At 48.1% G+C, this 22,045-nt stretch overlaps 1 protein-coding gene across 5 annotated transcripts in view; it reads right to left on the bottom strand.

Annotated features, from left to right (window-relative positions):
* Positions 1-5,030: 5,030 nt before the first annotated feature.
* LOC109875308 (zinc finger SWIM domain-containing protein 5) overlaps positions 5,031-22,045 on the bottom strand; it is a 69,162-nt gene continuing 52,147 nt past the window's right edge. The window contains exons 2-13 of one of the 5 annotated variants that reach the window (XM_031810154.1): positions 18,088-18,444; positions 17,041-17,189; positions 16,337-16,487; positions 14,842-15,051; positions 14,448-14,624; positions 13,798-13,989; positions 13,441-13,578; positions 10,876-11,133; positions 9,319-9,454; positions 8,015-8,172; positions 7,673-7,836; positions 5,031-7,558 (exon numbers count right to left, since the gene is read on the bottom strand). In XM_031810154.1, the coding sequence (XP_031666014.1) occupies positions 6,614-7,558; positions 7,673-7,836; positions 8,015-8,172; positions 9,319-9,454; positions 10,876-11,133; positions 13,441-13,578; positions 13,798-13,989; positions 14,448-14,624; positions 14,842-15,051; positions 16,337-16,487; positions 17,041-17,189; positions 18,088-18,444 (3,035 nt within the window). In that variant the 3' untranslated portion in view covers positions 5,031-6,613. The remainder of the gene's footprint in view (positions 7,559-7,672; positions 7,837-8,014; positions 8,173-9,318; positions 9,455-10,875; positions 11,134-13,440; positions 13,579-13,797; positions 13,990-14,447; positions 14,625-14,841; positions 15,052-16,336; positions 16,488-17,040; positions 17,190-18,087; positions 18,445-22,045) is intronic. The other 4 variants (XM_031810157.1, XM_031810156.1, XM_031810158.1 and 1 more) reach the window with 4 other exon arrangements.

The following is a 22,045-nucleotide window of genomic DNA, read 5'->3' as shown; positions in this document are numbered from 1 at the left end:
TTGGACTGCTGAGGACTGGTGTAAAGTAATTTTCTATGATTGTTTGGGGCATCCGGAAAAAAGCTTGTCCAGAGAAGACGAGGTGAGTGCTACCATCAGTCCTGTGTCATGCCAACAGTAAAGCATCCTGAGACCATTCATGTGTGGGGTTGCTTCTCAGCCAAGGGAGTGGGCTCACTCACAATTTTGCCTAAGAACACAGCCATGAATAAAGAATGGTACCAACACATCCTCTGAGAGCAACTTCTCCCAACCATCCAGGAACAGTTTGGTGACGAACAATGCCGTTTCCAGCTTAATGGAGCACCTTGCCATAAGGCAAAAGTGATAACCAAGTGGCTTGGGGAACAAAACATCGATATTTTGGGTCCATGGCCAGGAAACTCCCCAGACCTTAATCCCATTGAGAATTTGTGGTCAATCCTCAAGAGGCGGGTGGACAAACAAAAACCCACAAATTCTGACAAACTCCAAGCATTGTTTATGCAAGAATGGACTGCCATTAGTCAGGATGTGTCCCAGAAGTTAATTGACAGCATGCCAGGGCAGATTGCAGAGGTCTTGAAAAAGTAGGGTCAACACTGCAAATATTGACTCTTTGCATTAACTTCATGTAAATGTCCAAATCTTTTGACACTTGTGAAATGCTTGTAATTATACTTCACTATTCCATAGTAACATCTGACAAAAATATCTGACGACACTGAGGCAGCAGACTTTGTGAAAATGTATATTTGTGTCATTCTCAAAACTTTTGGCCATGACTGTAGTGAGGGGCTGGGAGTCGGGGATGGGTATGGTTGGCACGCTGTACATGATTTTGTTTCACCATTTCCAGAACAAATCTATCCAGACTTAATTTGTTTCCATTTTGAACAGGCATGTAAAAAATGGCTTAATTTGATTACTTATTTGGGTTTAAAAGGAAATGATTATCATTACAGACTGATATTTACACAAGGAATAAAGACAGTTAATCCCAATGGGTGTTTTTCTCTGAAAGGAAGCTAAGCACTAGAGATAAGTAGAGTGGTACAAATCCAGTTGTTTTTGTTGTTGGAATTGTGGGCATAGGATTCCACAAAAATGCATTACTTTTTGGTTAGTTGTCCTTTACGGATGCTCCTTGATTTGCTGTGTGAAACATTGATAGAGGAAGTAGCTCTGCCTAGGAGTCTCCTGATTGGCTTGATGTCTGACCCTCAAGCCGCGGCGGTGGCACACTCCTTTTCAGCTGGACCCAAACGGCAAGTTGTTGTGACAATGCAGGATTAGCCCGACTTTGTGTTGTGAGGTGCTGTTCCCTGTCAGCCGATGTGAGAAGAAAAAAATCTACATAAAAAAACTATTCATTTGCTGATCAGTGCTATAATTTTACACTTCGCTGTTTAAGGACCAAGTAGAGCAAGGCTATGTTTTCTTGTTTCTCCCCATGTGCATGCGTTACGTCATGGGCTTTTCAGGCATTATTTTTTAAATGCAACAATGAATCTGGTGCTTAAAAAAAAACTCAAGGCCTCCTTACAAAGAGGACCAAGGGGATGGATTGTGGGGGTCTCAGGCACAATCTCTCAGCAAATCAGCAGGCCTGAAAATCCAATCTGCTCCTGGAGACAGCAGGCTGTACATCATTTGTCAGGGACTGGCACCATCAGTGCTTTATCGTATGGGCTGCCGTAGACTGTGATTGATTTGAAATATTAACATAGGCCAATGGAGAAGCCCACATCAGACTTCTCAGTGAGGAGTCGCTGGCTGGCTCCAATGTTTCATACTGTAGCCGCTATAGAAAAAGTGAAGACAATATTTTGTGGGAATGTGATATTGGCACTGTCAGTACGCAGCCTTTGTGTGGATTCCATCTTGTGACCTGTGCTTTAGAAAGCCACTGACATGTCATTGTGTTAAGGTCACTGTCCCTTGTAAACCTTAATCTTTGTAATATATTCACACTGTATAAGTTGTGCCATTACACAAAGTGGGCGTTGAAAGAAATATGCTTGTCAGTCCCCAACTTGGTCAGAGAGTAATGTGCTGTTTGTTCCTGTCACCTTATCACTAGTTAACATGGAGCCAAATGATGGTGGATACTATCAGAGGGAGCCTAACTCCCTGTGGTCCAGCCTTGACTCATCCATCACCATCATCTCTATTGTTCCACAGCTAAGACCACAGTCATTCATCTCCCCAGTCCCCACACCCAAGCATTTCTCAATAAAGGATTCAATCCAATCCAAAATGATCCAAAGAATCATTTGGAATGGATAGAATCATAAGGCCACTGCAGTTACTCCTTTTCATTAGCTCTTCCCCCAAGCGCCTTCCTCCCTGATCCCTCCTTCACCCCACCCAGCCTCTCACACACCCCAATTACTGAGGGATGTTAGAAAGCCAGAGCGGCAGGACAAAGCTCTCCAAATCAGCTCCCTGAAGAACGAGATGTTTGTTAATGCTGACAGCACAACCTACCATCCAAGAGAGAGAGAGAACTTAAGACTCACCTGCCAAACAGTTCGTAAACAGACACAGTCAGAGTGCTCTCGGAGCATGAGTTTGTGCCAATTTGGAGGTGGACTTGGCCACCGGAGGAATTTCCTCCACCTGTTGGTCTTTGCTGGGGTTCGACTGACCAATTGTCTACTAATAAACATACAGAGCAACCCTAGTGTTCGAACGAAGCACCTGCCTTCAGGACCACATAAGCAATCTGGTGCATCCCAGCATTCGTCTCACATCGATGCCTGTTCTCTCCACTCTTTCCCCCAGCTGACAGCCTCAGCAGCCGACACAGGAACCACACAGCAAGGTGGGGGAGCCAATTACTCGTCTGTCTCTTCCCTACATGTCACTTCAGCTAAATCACCCCCCTCTACAGGAGCACAAACACTCCCCAGTGGAGCAGGGGGGGGGGCCGGGCCCAGCCGCCATCCATATTTCAGCAGGCAAACTCTGTGCTCCCTGTCCAAAACACAATGACAGAGCCCATCTGTGAAGCACTCCCCCATGGATAGGCCAGGGGAGAAGCCGTGTAGTTTGTACAAGCAGGTCCGAAGAGTATTGGGCTTGTTGACAGCATCACCACCCAGCGTACCAATCACTCTGACATTTGGTTTTCATGGTGTTTACAGTTGTAACAGATTGGCTCGTACAGCAGCAGCAAAAAAAAACACCCCTACCTTTAACCCAGGATAAAATTAGAGCTAAACCAACCTGTCAGTCAACATGCACATGCAGCACATTCAATATCAGCCAACGTATATTCCGGTTTTTGGTCACCACTGAATCCCAAAACCGATTCATAGAATTCACTGTCAGTCCAATCCCATGTGTAGGAGGTAACAGAACAAATTGAGGTGGTGTTATAATAAGAACAGAATGGGAATCGGACAGTTGTGAGCTGTCTGCTGCGATAATTAATAAGCTCATTTAGAGAGGCAATCAATCTGGGCTGGAGACGTGCTGCCTGCCTCTCACACACACTTAGGATTCTTTATGACCTGATTCACAGGTTTAGCTCCATGAATGCCCTAATGAATAAGAATTGCAATGAGATAGATGAGATAGAGTCTTATTAGAGGAGAAATCACAACTACACCGACGAATAGAGTGGCACCTAAAGTGAGAGAAGACAGTTTTTAGAAAGTAGCAGGAGTCAATATACGTGTTTCACACTTTATTCATAGAAAAGCACTGAGATTCCAACACAAATGATATAAAATGGTAGTAGCGTTACATAAATAGTCATAAATTGTTTTATAGACATTAGCTCAAGAGGTTGCACAAACAAACTGTTGATAAACTATACTTCTGTGGCAACAAATACTGGATACCTTTTTTTATTTTTTTTATAAATCAGTAGCACAAAGAGGCAACAAACACTTTCCCTTAAATAAAAAAAGAATCAAACCGTAGATGAACTAGTGAACAATCTACCAGTGATTATTATTACTTCCTTGTAAATTCTAGTGACAGGTCAAAACACTGGTACAGTTAACACAGACACAGAGTATGGGAGAGAGAAATTAAAAGCCAGAGGAGTTTCCCCCATTTTTTTGCAATGCCATAGAACCAACTACTTCAGCGACAGAAAATGCTTGTTGTTTGACGTGTGTGTATATAACAGGCAGGTTTACATTAAAACTGCAATCTTGTTTTGTCCACTCGTTGTAACTCACAAATCTCAGATTCAAGTAGTGGTTAAAATTTGTGGCAGCTAAGTGAATGACAAAACAGAGGAGGCTGCCGTAGGTTGGTAGGTTGGTTTGGAAAGCAGGTGTTATGTCGTGGTGCATATGGCACTGGTACAGGCAGTGCTGCAGTCTTACTGAATCCTGTGACTAACGTCTGGGAGGAAGTTAACATAATATTTTTAAAAGAGAAGGAATAAAGACCAGCGATGGATGGAAGGAAGGAGCAGAATAACTCAACTACTCTGTAGGGGTTGTAGAGAATGGTTAAGAGCATGGCCATGGTCGTTCAGGTGAAGTGAACTGAATAGGCTTAAAAGAATGAAGAAATACAAGGGAGGACGATAGGGGTTGTTAAAACAGACTCCCCCACTCATATTCTCTGCCAGTTCCTGTTCCTTATTTTGCGTGGGGCATGCAGGGTTTTTATTTTCATTTATTTTGGACCATTGTTCTCCTTAAACTCTCGTTACCATGTCAAGCGCTGACACGGGTTCTTTGAGAAGACACTAAAGGCTTAAGTCCAAAGAGAGAAATTGTACATTAAATTGGTCAAAGGCAACGTCCGTCCCAATTTGCAGCATGTGCAGGCTACTTACAAATAAAAACATGCCGTGTCTTGCCTCGTCTGTTCTCTTTAGGATAGTGGCGAGCCCCCCTCAGACATTCGACTGGGTGACTCCAGAGAAGGGGACCAAACCACCAAGTGGTTTCTGCATAGTCAGGTTGCTTTCTGTTCATAATGGTATGCCTGCTTTTCTAATTTCGAAAATAACATGCTTCCTCTTAGAAAACACTGCAAAAACTAAACAAAACATACAAATCAAATAAAAAACGACTCAATTCAGAGAAATGTACACAGGAGCACCTGAGAAATGTATTTTCATCTAACTGCCCTCACATTCCCAGCCCACAACACATTCAAGTATCCCACAAAAAACTAAAACATACAGTTATCATAAATAATTATAACTTTACAATTTTCTTAATTGACACTTTCATATTTACAATATCTTAAATGCTTATGCTACTACTTTTTGTTGTTGTTTTTGTTTCTTTAAGTGATTCCCTGAGAACTGAGTTGAGCATCTCTTTTCTCTTTTATGTCATCGTTTCTTTACTGCACTAACTACGTCAGACAGACGGTGGACTTCTGTGGCCCTAGGTCACCTGGAATGTGGAAGCTGACACGGAACGCTTTTCATAGCCTCAACATTTATCCTCAAATGTTTGTGTCTAATATTCCTATTTTTGCATGTTAAATATAGTTATGCTGTTTGTATTCCTAGTACTCATTCACACACAGATGATTCTAACGATCGATAAATAATTGCTCAAGCAGACAGAATGGTGTCGAGAGTACATGACATTTGTGAAGTGCTTGTATAACAATAATAGTATGGCTAATATAAAACTTTCCCCACAGGGTCTGAGAGGTTGATAGTTATAGTTAGGCTTGTATGTGGAATACTAACCCCAACCGGCTACACCAAGGCATGTTGTCAAATAGTACACGTTCATACACGTTTTGCTTTGAAAGATACAAGATGTTTTTCAGCAATGGTATTTCCACATGTTATAAACCCAAACTCTGACAACACAAGCCACTCCTCACAGACCCAAACCCACAGTGGCAGTATCACTCTCAGGCCAGTCAATCCATCTTTCCGTGATCGAATCCAAATACCAATCTGCCGCAACCTGTCTCTCTCTGTACATCGGTCTCTTTTTGAAAGGTACCTTCACTAGAAATAGGAGATACCAGACAAATGGATCAGGCTACACTCAGGAAAGGTGGTAGAGAATATGTGAGAGAATATGTGAGAGATATGTGAGGAGGACTCTGTATGTACCTGATGAGTCTGGCATATTTAGGCTTGGCTCCTGGACCTGACAGATCCAAGTTCAGCATTCCACCTCCTCCACACATAATGCCTTGAAACGAGGCCTTTTTAACAGGAAAAGTTTAAAGCTGACCCTTGGAATACGATCGAGGTATAACAGTAAGTCAACACTATGTGCGTCAGTGTTTTTGGAATGACAGGTTTTCTTTCCTTCAAAAACCACTTGTATCTCACCACAGCAGACATCATTCCCTGGCTCAAAATACCCTATACATCATTTGGTTTTTCATGATTTGCCACCTCAATGTTTTTTCATCATTATCATAATCTTTTTCAAATGTTTTTGTATTCAGACCCCCCCCCCCCCCCTGCAGTCTTTACCTAGCAGAGTAACATTGCGAACAAACATTGGTTGTCGCTCACAAGAAGAAGAAAGAACTGACAACACCCCCCCCCCCAGACAAATATAGTATTTGACACGTAAATGACAAAAGAAATGGAAATGAAAACTTAAATAAATGATTAAATGGAAATAAAAGGAGCTCCCCATATTGCCTGTCCTGTTGGGGGGAACCCCAGGGGTCAGCCGAAGCGTTCCCGTACCAACATCATGAGTTTCTTCTTGCCCTTGTAGATCTGTTTGAGGTTGTCTATAAACTGGGCAAACTGGATGTGTCCGTCCTGGGCCAGTAGGAAGGTCTCTCTGGCCTTACTGAGGAACTCTATGAACTCTCCGTAGTGTCTGGGGCTGATGTGAGTGAGCCGGGAGTGGGTTGTGTTGATGTAGGCGCTGATAGTGGCATCCAGCAGCTGCCGGAGCGGAGCCTTGTCCGTGGACATGAGCTTCCCAGAGTTCCGTCGCCCGGGGATACCGGCCAGGCCCGGGGCCGTCATGGTGCAGCGACGCAGGATGTCCGAGAGCACGGTGGCGCAGTGCACGCTCTTCACCACCAGGGGGATGATGGCGGCCAGCTCGTTCTTGCCCAGCGAGTGGGACAGGGCGCAGGCCCAGAGCACGTCGTTGATGGCCGGGTGGGTGTCCTGGTTGTAAGCCAGGTTGAGGTGGGTCATGGCCAGCGAGGCCAGCTTGAAGGCTCGAAGCGGGTAGCCGCGGTGCTCCATGTAGCGGGCGATGGTGAACAGCTGAGAGTACGTCATGCCTGTTGATGCTGCGTCGATGACGATCTGGTAGGCCGTCTCGAAGGCGATGTGGTCCTTCTCGCAGAGTGTGAGGGCAGAGAGGGCGCAGTTCTGGGGGTCCTTCATGGCACACTGCAGGGCCAGCGTCCGGGCGCAGCTAGCCAACTCCTCTCTCTGGGGGTAGTCCAGGCTGAGGCGCAGGATGGTGTTGTGGGACATGACGGTGGCTGCGACGATGCTGGTGGCCTCGGTGGGGGTGAACAGGGTGTACCAGCTCTGGAGGATGCTCACCAGCGCACGCAGACCCACCTCTGTGGCACAGGTGACCAGCCAGCGCACCATCTCCCTGCGTCTCCAGTTCAGAGTAGACAGAGTCATCCTCATTACCTGCAGAGAGATGTTGAAACACGTCAGACAAGGCAGGATGCACAGTAATTCAACACCCACCAGCACATTTTTTCAATGTCACACACTGCTTACTATCCATCTAGCCATCAGTACCTGCAGGCCCAGCTCCAGAGCTACATTGAGCAGGGTGATGTCTGGGGGGTTGTCAGCCGGAGTGGCGATCTTGAAAGCATCCTGGGCCAGTTTGAAGATGAGGGAGGAGGAGTGGATGTTCTTCTGGATGGCCTCCAGCACCGTCCGCAATCTCAACATATCTCCTGGAGGTACAAACAACAGAGTATTAGATTGAAAAACAACATTTGTCGTCCAACAGTTTGTATGTGTACTGTGGTGTTCTGTAGTGGTGGACAAGTCCTTGGGAGTGTTTATCTGGTAGTGTCGTGGTTAAATGTTTTGGGTGTGTGTGCGCATTGTTGTAACTAGAGCTGAGCTGACCTTTGGCTGCGGTGAGCATGGTGGAGGCCAGCTCACACTGCTGAGACTCCAGGTGGCCCAGGGTGAACCAGCGCGGGTAGCGGCTGGGCACCATGCTGATGCCATGGTGGGGGTGACCCAAGTCTCCCGAGGGACCAGTCGACTCTAACACAGGGAGCCTAGAGGACACACACAGAGAGACAGAGAGTTTTGAGATGAGTTATTATGATAAAGAAAAAGTTTCCTATTCAAAATTGAACTGTAAAAAAGGTTTCCAAGCCTACAGCATTATTACACTGCCTCGTCCCATCTCAAGTCTGTATAGCTGCATTAGAGGTCTCAAACACACACCAGTCTGTATAGCTGCATTAGAGGTCTCTGAAACACACACCAGTCTGTATAGCTGCATTGGAGGTCCCCCCCACCCCCTTGTCTACATATGCACAAATGTGTGTACATCCGAGCTTGCACGTGTGTGCTTGTGTGCAGCCCTAAGCCCCGTTATGGATTGTGTATTAGCCAGGACCCTGAGGAATCTCAGCAGGATAATCATACCGCAGTACAGATGGGGATTATTCAGTCATAGGGATTCATCATCCAGCCTCTCAATATATAGATACAAGTAGAGGGAGGGAGCCCCCAGTGTCCGGTCTGGTGTGTGAAGTCATGAGCTCGGCTGGTCGGCTAATGCATAGCAACCTAGCAGTGCCAAAAGCCCTGGTCTGCCATAAAAAGCCTATATAAATGATGATCGCTAGAATGGCCCAAATAAAATCATTTTGACGGCAGTTTTGGGCTCTAAAATATATTATGAAGTTTGATGCTCACGGTGAAGTTGCTTCAAATGGAGATATTTCATTAAATAGTTATCCTCTCTGACTACTACATTTGTCGTCACACAGGACCACGTGCTGACACAGACCAATCACGGGCCAGGCAGGCTACGAGGAGGCTCCCAGTCGACTCCGGCAGGATTAAAACGACCACGTCGACAATGACTCTTTGCTAGTTAAGGTCAAATTCAAATCCTTCCAACTTCAGGCGCCATCGGGAGTTTTCCACAGGAGTTCATGTGGATGACGTCAGCGCTATCATTTATCTACTGGTTTGAATGTCTAGGACTTTGACACTGTGACGCAGCCAGATAGACGCATCACATTATGTTGACAATAAAACATGATACGTTTCTAAGTGTTAATAGTAAAATGGTGTGTTCTTTTTGTAATAGCTAAAAGGTTTTGAATGCCAGAGACACATAAAGGTGCTTGAAAGAGAGCAATGAGCCTGAATAGGGTTGGATATGAATGTAGGTTGGGGGATCTTACCTCATGGCCCGCAGTGCTAGTTTGTAGGCCAGGTCTGTGTCATGGGGAAGCAGGGCTGAGAACAGGTACTTGGCAAAGGTGTGCATGGGAACGCTTTCCCTGTGGATGACTTCACCCAGGCCACTGAACGGACCCCCTGAACACACAGACAGAGAGTTGTCACAAAGTACATCAGAATTGTCACCGTCATTCATATCTTGGAGTCCAGCCACACACACTTATGATTTGGCTCAGTTTTTTGATGAATATTCAAAGTATACCAGTATAAACAGCTAATGGCTCAAAGTATACCAGTATAAACAGCTAATGGCTCAAAGTATACCAGTATAAACAGCTAATGGCTCAAAGTAGAGCAGTGAATAAAAGCAATATTAGGTTATACCTCTCCCAACCTGATGGGGGCGACAGAGCAGACAGCAAACCATACACTCACTGCCCATTGGGTATTAACCAAATCGCTCCTCCCTAGCAGCGACAGATGTCTGCTCTAGGATTACACCGCTAACATTCCCTAAAGCCCCAGATGGGGGAGGGCTATAGCATAGCTAGCATGGGGAAGCAGGAGAAAGGGGGTTAGACCGTGTTAAAAGGCCAGGGTTGAGATCCATTTTCAGCTGGGTATTGCGAGGCAGGACCAGTGGAGGGGAACGAGGTGGGAGAGAGGGATGGGACAGCTAAAGAGAAAGGGTGACATGAGATAGAGGCAGGGAGGGAGAGGTGGAAGGAGAGAGAGAGAGGAAGGAAGAAATAGAGTGAGAGCAGCAAGCGGGGCAGATAGAGAGATATGGAGGGTGAAAGAATAGAACGGGACAGCGAGGGAGGATAAGTGAGACCGCGAGGGAGGATAGGTGAGACCGCGAGGGAGGATAGGTGAGACCGCGGGGGAGGATAAGTGAGACCGCGGGGGAGGATAAGTGAGACCGCGAGGGAGGATAAGTGAGACCGCGAGGGAGGATAGGTGAGACCGCGAGGGAGGATAGGTGAGACCGCGAGGGAGGATAGGTGAGACCGCGAGGGAGGATAGGTGAGACCGCGAGGGAGGATAGGTGAGACCGCGAGGGAGGATAGGTGAGACCGCGAGGGAGGATAGGTGAGACCGCGAGGGAGGATAGGTGAGACCGCGGGGGAGGATAAGTGAGACCGCGGGGGAGGATAAGTGAGACCGCGGGGGAGGATAAGTGAGACCGCGGGGGTGGATAAGTGAGACCGCGGGGGAGGATAAGTGAGACTGCGAGGGAGGATAGGTGAGACCGCGAGGGAGGTAGGTGAGACCGCGGGGGAGGATAAGTGAGACCGCGGGGGAGGATAAGTGAGACCGCGGGGGAGGATAAGTGAGACCGCGAGGGAGGATAAGTGAGACCGCGAGGGAGGATAAGTGAGACCGCGAGGGAGGATAAGTGAGACCGCGAGGGAGGATAGGTGAGACAGCGATGGAGGATAGGTGAGACAGCGAGGGAGGATAGGTGAGACAGCGAGGGAGATTGAAGGCAACAGAGAAGATAGACAATGAAATGAGACGAGTGGAGGACAATAATATAATACAAATAGCCTTCATACCTTCTAGTAGGAGGATAGCCTGTTTCCTCAGCGTCTGGACCAGCAGATCATCCAGCTCCATCTCCTGCAGCTTGGCCACGATCTGCTCCTCGTTCCGACACACCTTGTCCTGGGCATAGAGACCTTCAGGCATCACACGCTGCTGCCCCATGCCCATCAGCGCCACCTCCAGGGCCAGTGCCAGGTAGGACTCCCCGCCATCCGGGCAACCCCACACGGGCACATGATGGTACACAGGCGGCTTGGGCTCTCCAGAGTCTGAAGAGACAAAAGAGAGGTTTTAGTTAATACGGATGGTCATGGAAGTGAGGCTTCATTCGACTAAACCTTTATTCAAACTTTTAGGTCAATTAGAACCAATTGTCAATTGCAACAATGATCTAGCAGGGTTATGAGACATTGCTAACACTAATCCAAAACGTCTGTCTGGTTTCAGTTTTTTTTTTTTGCCTGAAAGGTGCTGGGTGTGGAAAGCAGCTGCCACAGACAGGAACCTCTCTCTAGCTCCACATCTACAGGAACCTCTCTCTAGCTCCACATCTACAGGAACCGCTCTCTAGCTCCACATCTACAGGAACCTCTCTCTGGGGCAGCAGCGTGTGATGCCTGAAGGCCTCTATGCCCAGGACAAGGTGTGTCGCAACGAGGAGCAGATCGTGGCCACATCTACAGGAACCGCTCTCTAGCTCCACATCTACAGGAACCTCTCTCGAGCTCCACATCTACAGGAACCTCTCTCTAGCTCCACATCTACAGGAACCTCTCTCTAGCTCCACATCTACAGGAACCTCTCTCTAGCTCCACATCTACAGGAACCGCTCTCTAGCTCCACATCTACAGGAACCGCTCTCTAGCTCCACATCTACAGGAACCTCTCTCTAGCTCCACATCTACAGGAACCTCTCTCTAGCTCCACATCTACAGGAACCTCTCTCGAGCTCCACATCTACAGGAACCTCTCTCGAGCTCCACATCTACAGGAACCGCTCTCTAGCTCCACATCTACAGGAACCGCTCTCTAGCTCCACATCTACAGGAACCGCTCTCTAGCTCCACATCTACAGGAACCGCTCTCTAGCTCCACATCTACAGGAACCTCTCTCTGGGGCAGCAGCGTGTGATGCCTGAAGGCCTCTATGCCCAGGACAAGGTGTGTCGCAACGAGGAGCAGATCGTGGCCACATCTACAGGAACCTCTCCCTAGCTCCACCCCCCCCCCCCCCAGGCAGCTGTGGATGCCAGGCAGCACCAGAGGTGTCCCTGAGGTCCCAGAAAAACACTAACATCTGCTGACAGGAACTAAGATCCAACCCACGGCCGGCTTACGCTTAAATCCCCCTGGCAAATTATCCCTCCCCCCTACGACAATCCTGCTTATTACAGGGGGAGGGGAGAGGATATCAGTGATTTTCCCTTCATGCCTCTGGATCAAAACAACCTCTAGTCACCAATGGAGCGTCCAGGAGCTTTTCAATAACACGCCGCTTTGTCGTCATGCCTCTGGAAATATTTGACCTCTCGTATTACATGTAGGTCTGACCCATTTACGCTGTATATGTACTGTACCCCTCTATGTACTCTACTTCAAAAAATATACAAACACGTTTTAGGCAACACTGGATAGATGCTATAGAACTTCTTTGTCCATAGGAGTTGCTAACTAGATGCGAAGGAGGTTTGATATGAGTGGATGTAAGCCTTGGGCTTCTAGGTTTTTTGGCATGTGTTGTGTGAGGTCAGTGCCAAGGTGGATTTAACCATGTGGAATCCCGGGCGACCTGAGTTTGTTCTCATACGGCAACCACAGTAGTTAGCCTCCATGTTTCCCTCCCTCCACTGTTATGGCTCAGGCTCTGCTGATGTGTAAAGACTGTGGACAGCTGCTCCCTGATTGGTCAGAATTCAAGTTAAGTCCGGCCTCCATACCAGATGTTTCCAGCTACTCACCAGAACCAAACAAAGGACTGTGATGATGACGGGCCCTATAAGCCATAAGCCACACACTTCCTCGCTCCCTCTCTTGGTCTCTCTAACACTCACACACACACTCTCTAACACTAACACACACACACACACACACACACACACACTAACACACTCTCACCCTCTGCCCACCCAAATCACCATACCACTCGCCAGGATTGTTCCGGCGCACAATGCCTCCCTGTAGGGTTGTCACAATAGGCTGTATCAAATCCCTGCTCTCTGTTTGGCAGGGCTAAAGAATGTATGGAATGCAAATGTTGTTGGACTTGATCCATTTTCCACCACTGTGTAGGCTGGATGACCTTTCTGCAGCACAGCCATTCATCTCAGGGCAGCTTACAAGAGGACCATGAGGAGGGTGACAGACCAGGACTGGACTGAATGGGTGACTTTGCAATTGATAAGTTTTGGGACAAAATAAAACATTTTGACCAGTTTGGTTTAAGTTGAGTGAAATGGTTGCTGGTTGCCTTGGCCAAATTGTATGGGACTGTACTGTATGGGTGATCAGTTGTGCTTGCTGGACTGACACCATGTTGACCAGTTCAATTCGATTGAAGTGGAATGTAAACGTTGTACCTCCAGTGTCCATTGCGTTGTCGTCCTCTACCCGGCAGGTCTCAGTGAGGGTGGTGAACAGACAGCCGATGGGATCCAGGGGGTGTCCCACCCAGCCCTCCAGGTTAGTAGTGCTGGTCATCCCCTTCTGGAGCAGCTCTGACACACACAGGAACAAGATCAGACAGCATCATACTATACATCTTATCACATGAACAAAAGTAGAACAGTATTCAGGTTATGTAGGGCTAGGATATTTTCCTAACCATATAAAAATGCAGGGCCCCAATAATAGGCTACACAACAAGATGACACCAACATACTGCACATTGTATTATAAAATGCCTTAATTCTGTTATGTATGGCCCAGAGGCTCACCTAATGAGAACAGTGAACTGTCTCCAGGCAGACAGGGGGCGCTACCTTTCTTTTGGTGCTTGTAGATGTCCAGCTGGCGGTGCTGCTGCAGCCGGAGGGTGTTGATGATGGCCACGCCCAACCGCAGTGCCTCGCGGGGGTAACCGTGGGAACGCAGGGCATCGACCCGCGCGCATGCCGTGGGGACGTGATCTACGGCACAAATCACATGACACGGGCTGAGCACAACACAATGTCCCGGCAGGCTGACAGGCAGGATGCAGCCTCAGCAGAAAGAAACCCACGACTCTGATACCCAGGCTTACGTTGCATAATGAGGACAAATCTTCCCCCAGAACTTGCTTACTCCAGCTACAGGATTCAGTGGAAGTGGATTTACAGGAGGCTTAGACCACTAAACAGTGGTGGTGTTCAGAGACTAACATTTGAGCCCCAAACCCAAGAACTGGCACTGAACAAACGGATCACTATCATGGCACAGAGCTTAAACTGCCGAGAGCTGGGCCTGTTTGTGTGTGTGTGCGAGAATGTATATGGTTTAAAAACATATACCGAGAGGGCCTTCCAGTAGCATCTGGAATTGATATAACATCTAGTGCTAAGACTGTGTACTGTGCAGACCAGATTGAATCTGGTTGTGTAGTTCTCACCTAGCCATAGAGGCAGGCCCTGGGGGTTGAAGAGCAGACTCTCTCCCTCTCTCTGGTAGGCTGGGGACATGTAGTAGTCACAGCTGATGATCCTCTGCAGGTGGCTGTCCTGCCAGTGGAGATCACAGGCCTCCATGGCCCGCGTGAACACGGTCCGTCTGGGCCGGGCCAGGGAGTCTGGAGGGGGACACACAGGGAGGGGGACAGAGCACAGTGCAAAAAAATACCTTTTATTAGTGATATTTTGAGTTGAACTACTTTTACTAGAGACACCCAAATCTGAAGACAACAAAAACAGTGCATCAGAACCATGGTTTGGGACAGGGAAGGGGTGTAGCTGTAACTCAAGTGGAAGTGTACAGGCCCAGTGTGAGTACTCTATGTGTAGGTATACCCGTGTGTGTTACTGCTCCAGACTGCGACTGACCCTGGGCGAGGTTGCTCTGTGGCAGAGCGTTGGTAATGTTGGGCAACTCACTGCCGTAGTTGCCGTCCTCCAGGGGACAGATGTCCATGTCGCCCCACTTCTTCAGCTGCTTCAGCCAGCCGCTCTTCTCCTCGCTCTTACAGTGCGGGTTCAGCACGATGCACACCCACAGGGCACCTGGGAAAGGACACAAGTCAGGGGACAAAGGTCAACGGGCGGAATAACCATTGTTTGACCACTTGGGTCTGGAGAAGGAGCCATAACAGCAGTTAACTATCCTATGTTAATGTATATTTGGGTATGGAGGAGGGAGGAGTCAAGGTATTATACAATCAGAAAGCATGTTTAACCCAGCACAGTCCTCCTGGGTTACAAAAGGCCCAGGGTATAGTTGGACATGTGACAGGTATTTAGTATAGCCTCAGGAATGTGAGGGGTAAACTAGTTCAGTTCCTTTCACTACCCCCATCACCGGGTAATACATGACCAGGATTTACCCCCTTCTGTTTTCTTCCTTTTAAACCCTGGTTTCAGAGCACTTTGTTAGGGTGCTCAGTCCTGATCACACTGACAGCCATTAGTGCAGCACGGTCGCTTTAAACCCTCCAACACCACCACCACCTTTGATTGGGCACTTCGGTGATCATGCTGACAGCCTGTGGCAGCCCTAGCCAATCAGAGAGCCCTGTCCTGTCGCTCCCCGGTAACTAAACATAACCCCTGAGCCGGGGTTTATCATGCGGAGGGCACAGCAAACCTCTCTCTGCTCTACTGTTGCTCTCCAATGAACTTCCTCAGGATGTGTAGTTTGCAGTCATCGACCCCTTTAAAATGCCCCGATCAATACCAGGGAGGCTGAAAACCCCATTGATCCCAGCCCTTTTTCATGCAATCCCAATCGAGGGGAGTGCTTGGCCATGATGTATGTACTGCTGCACAGCCACCGACTAACCCACTGAAATGGCCACACGCTTGGGGATTTAACACGCAGTGCACACACACACACACACACACACACACACACACACACACACACACACACACACACACACACACACACGAGAAAGATACCTCACATCACATGTACCATGGTGGCTTTACAGTTAGGTAATAGTTACACAGCTGTGCTGATCGAAGTGGTGAGGCCACATTCCGTTTGGAATTGCTCTAAGGGTAGCAAGGTTTTCCAGCTGTGTTTCAGGACCTGCCAGTACCCACAGTGCTTTGGACAAGGTCTTAAATGGAAGCAAATCAATAATATCCAAGCAGCAATAAGACAGTTGGTCAGTTACCATTTCTATGAATACCCTCTTCATAATGCCTTATGTATGCATGTATAGCCTTCTGCAATGCACTATAATGCAGAACATAGGGGCTAATAGCCACTCATAATCATCTAGAACTGTGTTCTGTGTGAATTGGACCTCTACACTGTACATTTAAGAAAGTGAGAGGGACTTACCCAATTCGTCCCATAGCTGCCGGCACTTGTCCGTCATGCCTGTCCCCTGCTGCCGCCACAGAGCGAGGCGAGGGTCGGCCATGAACTGTTCAGTGATTAGGGTCAACATCCTGGCACCGTTAGAGTCACGCATCCGCAGCATCTCCCGCACCTACAGAAAACATCCATTGACAGTAATATACAGTGATATGTTTGTTTCTTTTACCCCTTCTTCTCCCCAATTTCGTGGTATTCAATTGGTAGTTAGAGTCTTGTCTCATCGATGCAACTCCCGTACGGAGGCAAAGGTCGAGAGCCGTGCGGGCCTCTGAAACACAACCCAGCCAAGTCACATTGCTTCTTGACTCAATGCCCGCTTAACCCGGAAGCCAGTAGCACCAATGTGTCAGAGGAAACGTAGTATACCTGGCAACCGTGTCAGCGTGCACTGCGCCTGGCCCACCACAGGAGTCACTAGTGCGCAATGGGACAAGGACATCCCTGCCGGCGAAACCCTCCCCTAACCCGGACGATGCTGGGCCAAATGTGCGCCGCCCCATGGTTCTCCCAGTCGCGGCCGGCTGCGACAGAGCCTGGACTCAAACCCAGAATCTCTAGTGGCACAGCCATCACTGCGACGCAGTGCCTCAGACCACTTCGGGAGGCCCCATCCGGGATTGATTTTGATACTGAATGTTCAGACAGAGACAGACAGACAGCCGTACCTTGGCGAACATGGAGTTGAGCTGCTTCCCAGAGCCGTAGTACCCTCCCTGGGACAGGAACAGTTTGACCTGCTCCCTGACCTGCTCCTCGTCCAGGTGCCAGCAGTTGTCGTCATCGATGCTGGCCCCTGCCGTGGGGTCCGGGGCCCCTGGGAAGACACACAGAAAGGCAATGTCAGACCAAAGACTAATTAAACACATAACCAGAAACTAGGCTCCAAAAACATGCCTTATATCAATCCCTCCTCAAAACTAGCCTCATAAGACATCAAACCAGGATTTTGTTAAACATTTTTCTAATTAAGCAAACACCTAAAGACCAGGAACAAAGTGTGAACCCTAGGTGTGGTGGCATCATATAGGTAACCCCAACACCCATTTGATCTGCCTAGAACTACCAACTGAAGTCCTGCCAAGGCACTGTTGCATCCAAACGTTCACATTCCACAATCAAAGCCCCAACTCATAGCACTGACTCCCCACAGCAAACAACCTGGAAACTGGGAGATGGACTTCTTTGTTAAGAGGCTGGGGTGGGTAAATATTTAGAGAGTGATGTGGAGAGATGGCAGACTGCAGAGGTCCTCTGTTTTCCAGACTAGAAGGATAACAGGGGGGGGGGGGGGTCATGCCAGGCTAAAGTAGTTCGCAACGTTAGAACGTTGGCTCAGGGTCTGACTGACTTTCTTCATTTTACTATTTTTCAGACTTTCAGAAATGCAAAGCACCAGCAGGCTGGGAGACTCAGACATCATACAGGCTGTTTGAAGCCTCGGAGTCCTCGCTGCTGCTTTTGGTAGACTGGGCCCACCTTGCTGTTCAAGCCCACCAGAGGATGATTGAAGTAGAAACTAAGGAGTGTAAGGGATTGGCAGAGGCTCTGTGTGAAGCACAATATGTGGCCATCTTGTGACTTGTAGGTCCTAACGGCTCTGAGACGCTGGCATTCTATAGGTCTACACACCGGTGCTAAATGTGAACAAACTCATCACCAAAACGTGAACAGAGGGACCTTATGTTATGTCCAACAACAAGTGTCTTTCTTACCGTGGACCTGGTTGATCTCAGAGTTGGATGAGAGGATCTCGTCGGCCAGTTTCTGGGCGGTGGGCAGCACCTCTGTGTGGTGGGCTGTGATGAGGTACTGCACCAGCTTCTGTAGCTGGTCTCTGTTCATCTGGAACAGGGTCTCTGAGATGGGCAGCCGCAGCTTGACCTGCTCTGGCTTCCTGATGCGGTACAGGGACAGCGCCACCACGTGGGCGCAGTAGAAGATGTCGCGGTTGCCGCAGCCACAGGTGACCGAGGTGATCTTGCAGCGGTCAAAGCTGATGGCCACCTTGTGGGTGACCTCAGGCTCCGACTGGGAGGCGGGCTCCATGACCGTGCCACTGAGGTGGAAACCTGGAGAGACAGAGAGAGACTGATGTCAGCAGACTTGATCAACATTTAAATGACGGCTGTGATTTCACACCTTCCCCTTTAGTTCAGATGAAGGACAGTTGTGACTCAGCACCCTAAAAAAAAGTCGCATGAGCAATGAAGGGGTTATCAAACCTTTCTGGCAACATACCCACAAACCCATAGAAAGCATCCTGCGTAGCACTATGTGAGAGTTTTCTTTCATTGGTGCTCTCTTTGTAAAGGATAACTATCTACCCCAAAGCACTCTGGGATTGAGGTAGCAGTATCACAATCATTTCACGGGACGGCAGAAGTCCAAGCCACGTAACACAATGGTCTTAGAATAATACAGAGAGGGCAGAGTATAGTTCATAAAGGGACTCGAAAAGAAACGGATTATCTTATCAGTCAACTACAAAAAGGGAGTAGATAAGATAGTGAAGTAGAAAGCTGATACTAGTTAAATACGTCTGGACCACATGAAACAGCTTTTCAAAAGGAAATGCTCCTGCCTGCTAGCTGGTGACATATTTGTGGCTTGAAGTCAGTCATTCGGTCTGTGAGGGCCAAAGGGAGGGGAGAAGGGGAGCGCATGCAGCAGGGAAAGGGAAGTGTGTGTCTGATAGAAAGTCTGGCAGCTCACTTTGACTGGTAAATTATTAATGATGGGGGGAGGCCCAGAGAGGGGGCTGGGAGAACAGAGATGGATTACTATATCACAGTACCACACTAAACCATAGCAACCAGGCCTGCTACAGTCACACACACACGTCGGGGGTATGTTCTGACCTTAAACACACTCTACTCACTGGCTGCATGGCTATGGTAACATACATGACTACCAATAGTACACACAGGACAGAGGGTACACTACACACACCATTGAGGATTTTATATATATATATATATATATATATATATATATATATATATATATATATATATATATATATATATATATATATATATATATATAAATAACTTAGTGAGCTCAGCAAGTCGAGGCTAAGCTAATTAACGCCAAATGGGTTCCTGTCTGTCTGGCTTCAGAAGATCACTGCTATCATAGCGAGTGAACTGTAACAGACCTGGAATGCCTAACACACACACACACACACACACACAATTCATTCTAGGGTTAGAGTAGTGAGACAGGGGTGCCTCATAAGCATGAGTAAAGCCTGCCGTTCTCTTGCCAAGTCCCACAAAAGGCTTTTCCAGACGAGTTCTTCTGAGAAACTAGCCCCCCCTCTTACCCAGTTCTTTTTTCTTCTCCGGGGAAAGAAATCCAACGTCCAATTTACTGCCAAGCCCTTTCAGGCAGAGCCAAAACCACAGGCCCATCTGATTAAGGGGAGTTTATGGTGATGTCTGTTTTCATTTTGATAAAAGAAAAGGAAAGCAAAGGGGCTACCCCTATGTGTCGCAAATTACTCGCAGCACAATGCAAAGTTCAAAGTGAATTTGGTGAAAGACAACGATGCATTGAAACCTCACGGCGGAGAAAATGGCGGACTTGTGTTTACCGCGTACATTTTTCTTCGAGGCATCGGCAATCAAATCGTGTACTGTACAAGTATGCTCTTGTCTATTTCCAAGGCAGTCTTGTAGAACTGGTGCCGTATATCAGTGTGACAGAAACGAGGGAACAAAGTAGTGAACGAGTAAAGATGTGGGACACTATTCTTTCTGATTATCTGCGTTTTTCAGCAGATGAATAGACTCAACTGGAGAATGATGGTTCTCATGTTGGATTTGAATTACTTCACAGCAGACCTACAGCACTTATGTCATCTCCTTAACCTACCTAATAATATTATAAATCTATGCTGAAACATTCCAACAATCCTAATGAACCCAGCAGAGACTAAGGGGGAAAAATGTAGTCATCTCCGTTACTAACAGGACTTTGCTCTCCTCTATGGCAGCTCTGTTACTGCTCATCACCATGCTCCTACTCTATGGCAGCTCTGTTACAGCTCATCACCATGCTCCTCCTCTATGGCAGCTCTGTTACAGCTCATCACCATGCTCCTCTATGGCAGCTCTGTTTACAGCTCATCACCATGCTCCTCCTCTATGGCAGCTCTGTTACTGCTCATCACCATGCTCCTACTCTATGGCAGCTCTGTTACAGCTCATCACCATGCTCCTCCTCTATGGCAGCTCTGTTACAGCTCATCACCATGCTCCTCCTCTATGGCAGCTCTGTTACAGCTCATCACCATGCTCCTCCTCTATGGCAGCTCTGTTACTGCTCATCACCATGCTCCTACTCTATGGCGGCTCTGTTACAGCTCATCACCATGCTCCTCCTCTATGGCAGCTCTGTTACAGTTCATCACCATGCTCCTACTCTATGGCAGCTCTGTTACAGCTCATCACCATGCTCCTCTATGGTAGCTCTGTTACAGCTCATCACCATGCTCCTCTATGGCAGCTCTGTTACAGCTCATCACCATGCTCCTCCTCTATGGCAGCTCTGTTACAGCTCATCACCATGCTCCTCCTCTATGGCAGCTCTGTTACTGCTCATCACCATGCTCCTACTCTATGGCAGCTCTGTTACAGCTCATCACCATGCTCCTACTCTATGGCAGCTCTGTTACAGCTCATCACCATGCTCCTCCTCTATTGCATGCTCTGTTACAGCTCATCACCATGCTCCTCCTCTATGGCAGCTCTGTTACAGCTCATCACCATGCTCCTCTATGGCAGCTCTGTTACAGCTCATCACCATGCTCCTCCTCTATGGCAGCTCTGTTACAGCTCATCACCATGCTCCTCCTCTATGGCAGCTCTGTTACAGCTCATCACCATGCTCCTCCTCTATGGCAGCTCTGTTACTGCTCATCACCATGCTCCTACTCTATGGCGGCTCTGTTACAGCTCATCACCATGCTCCTCCTCTATGGCAGCTCTGTTACAGTTCATCACCATGCTCCTACTCTATGGCAGCTCTGTTACAGCTCATCACCATGCTCCTCTATGGTAGCTCTGTTACAGCTCATCACCATGCTCCTCTATGGCAGCTCTGTTACAGCTCATCACCATGCTCCTCCTCTATGGCAGCTCTGTTACAGCTCATCACCATGCTCCTCCTCTATGGCAGCTCTGTTACTGCTCATCACCATGCTCCTACTCTATGACAGCTCTGTTACAGCTCATCACCATGCTCCTACTCTATGGCAGCTCTGTTACAGCTCATCACCATGCTCCTACTCTATGGCAGCTCTGTTACAGCTCATCACCATGCTCCTCCTCTATGGCAGCTCTGTTACAGCTCATCACCATGCTCCTCCTCTATGGCAGCTCTGTTACAGCTCATCACCATGCTCCTCTATGGCAGCTCTGTTACAGCTCATCACCATGCTCCTCCTCTATGGCAGCTCTGTTACAGCTCATCACCATGCTCCTCCTCTATGGCAGCTCTGTTACAGCTCATCACCATGCTCCTCTATGGCAGCTCTGTTACAGCTCATCACCATGCTCCTCCTCTATGGCAGCTCCGTTACAGCTCATCACCATGCTCCTCCTCTATGGCAGCTCCGTTACAGCTCATCACCATGCTCCTCCTCTATGGCAGCTCCGTTACAGCTCA

Source organism: Oncorhynchus kisutch, linkage group LG30, assembly GCF_002021735.2.
Source record: "Oncorhynchus kisutch isolate 150728-3 linkage group LG30, Okis_V2, whole genome shotgun sequence".
NCBI lineage: Eukaryota > Metazoa > Chordata > Actinopteri > Salmoniformes > Salmonidae > Oncorhynchus > Oncorhynchus kisutch.
This window is presented reverse-complemented; position numbering and strand designations above follow the sequence as displayed.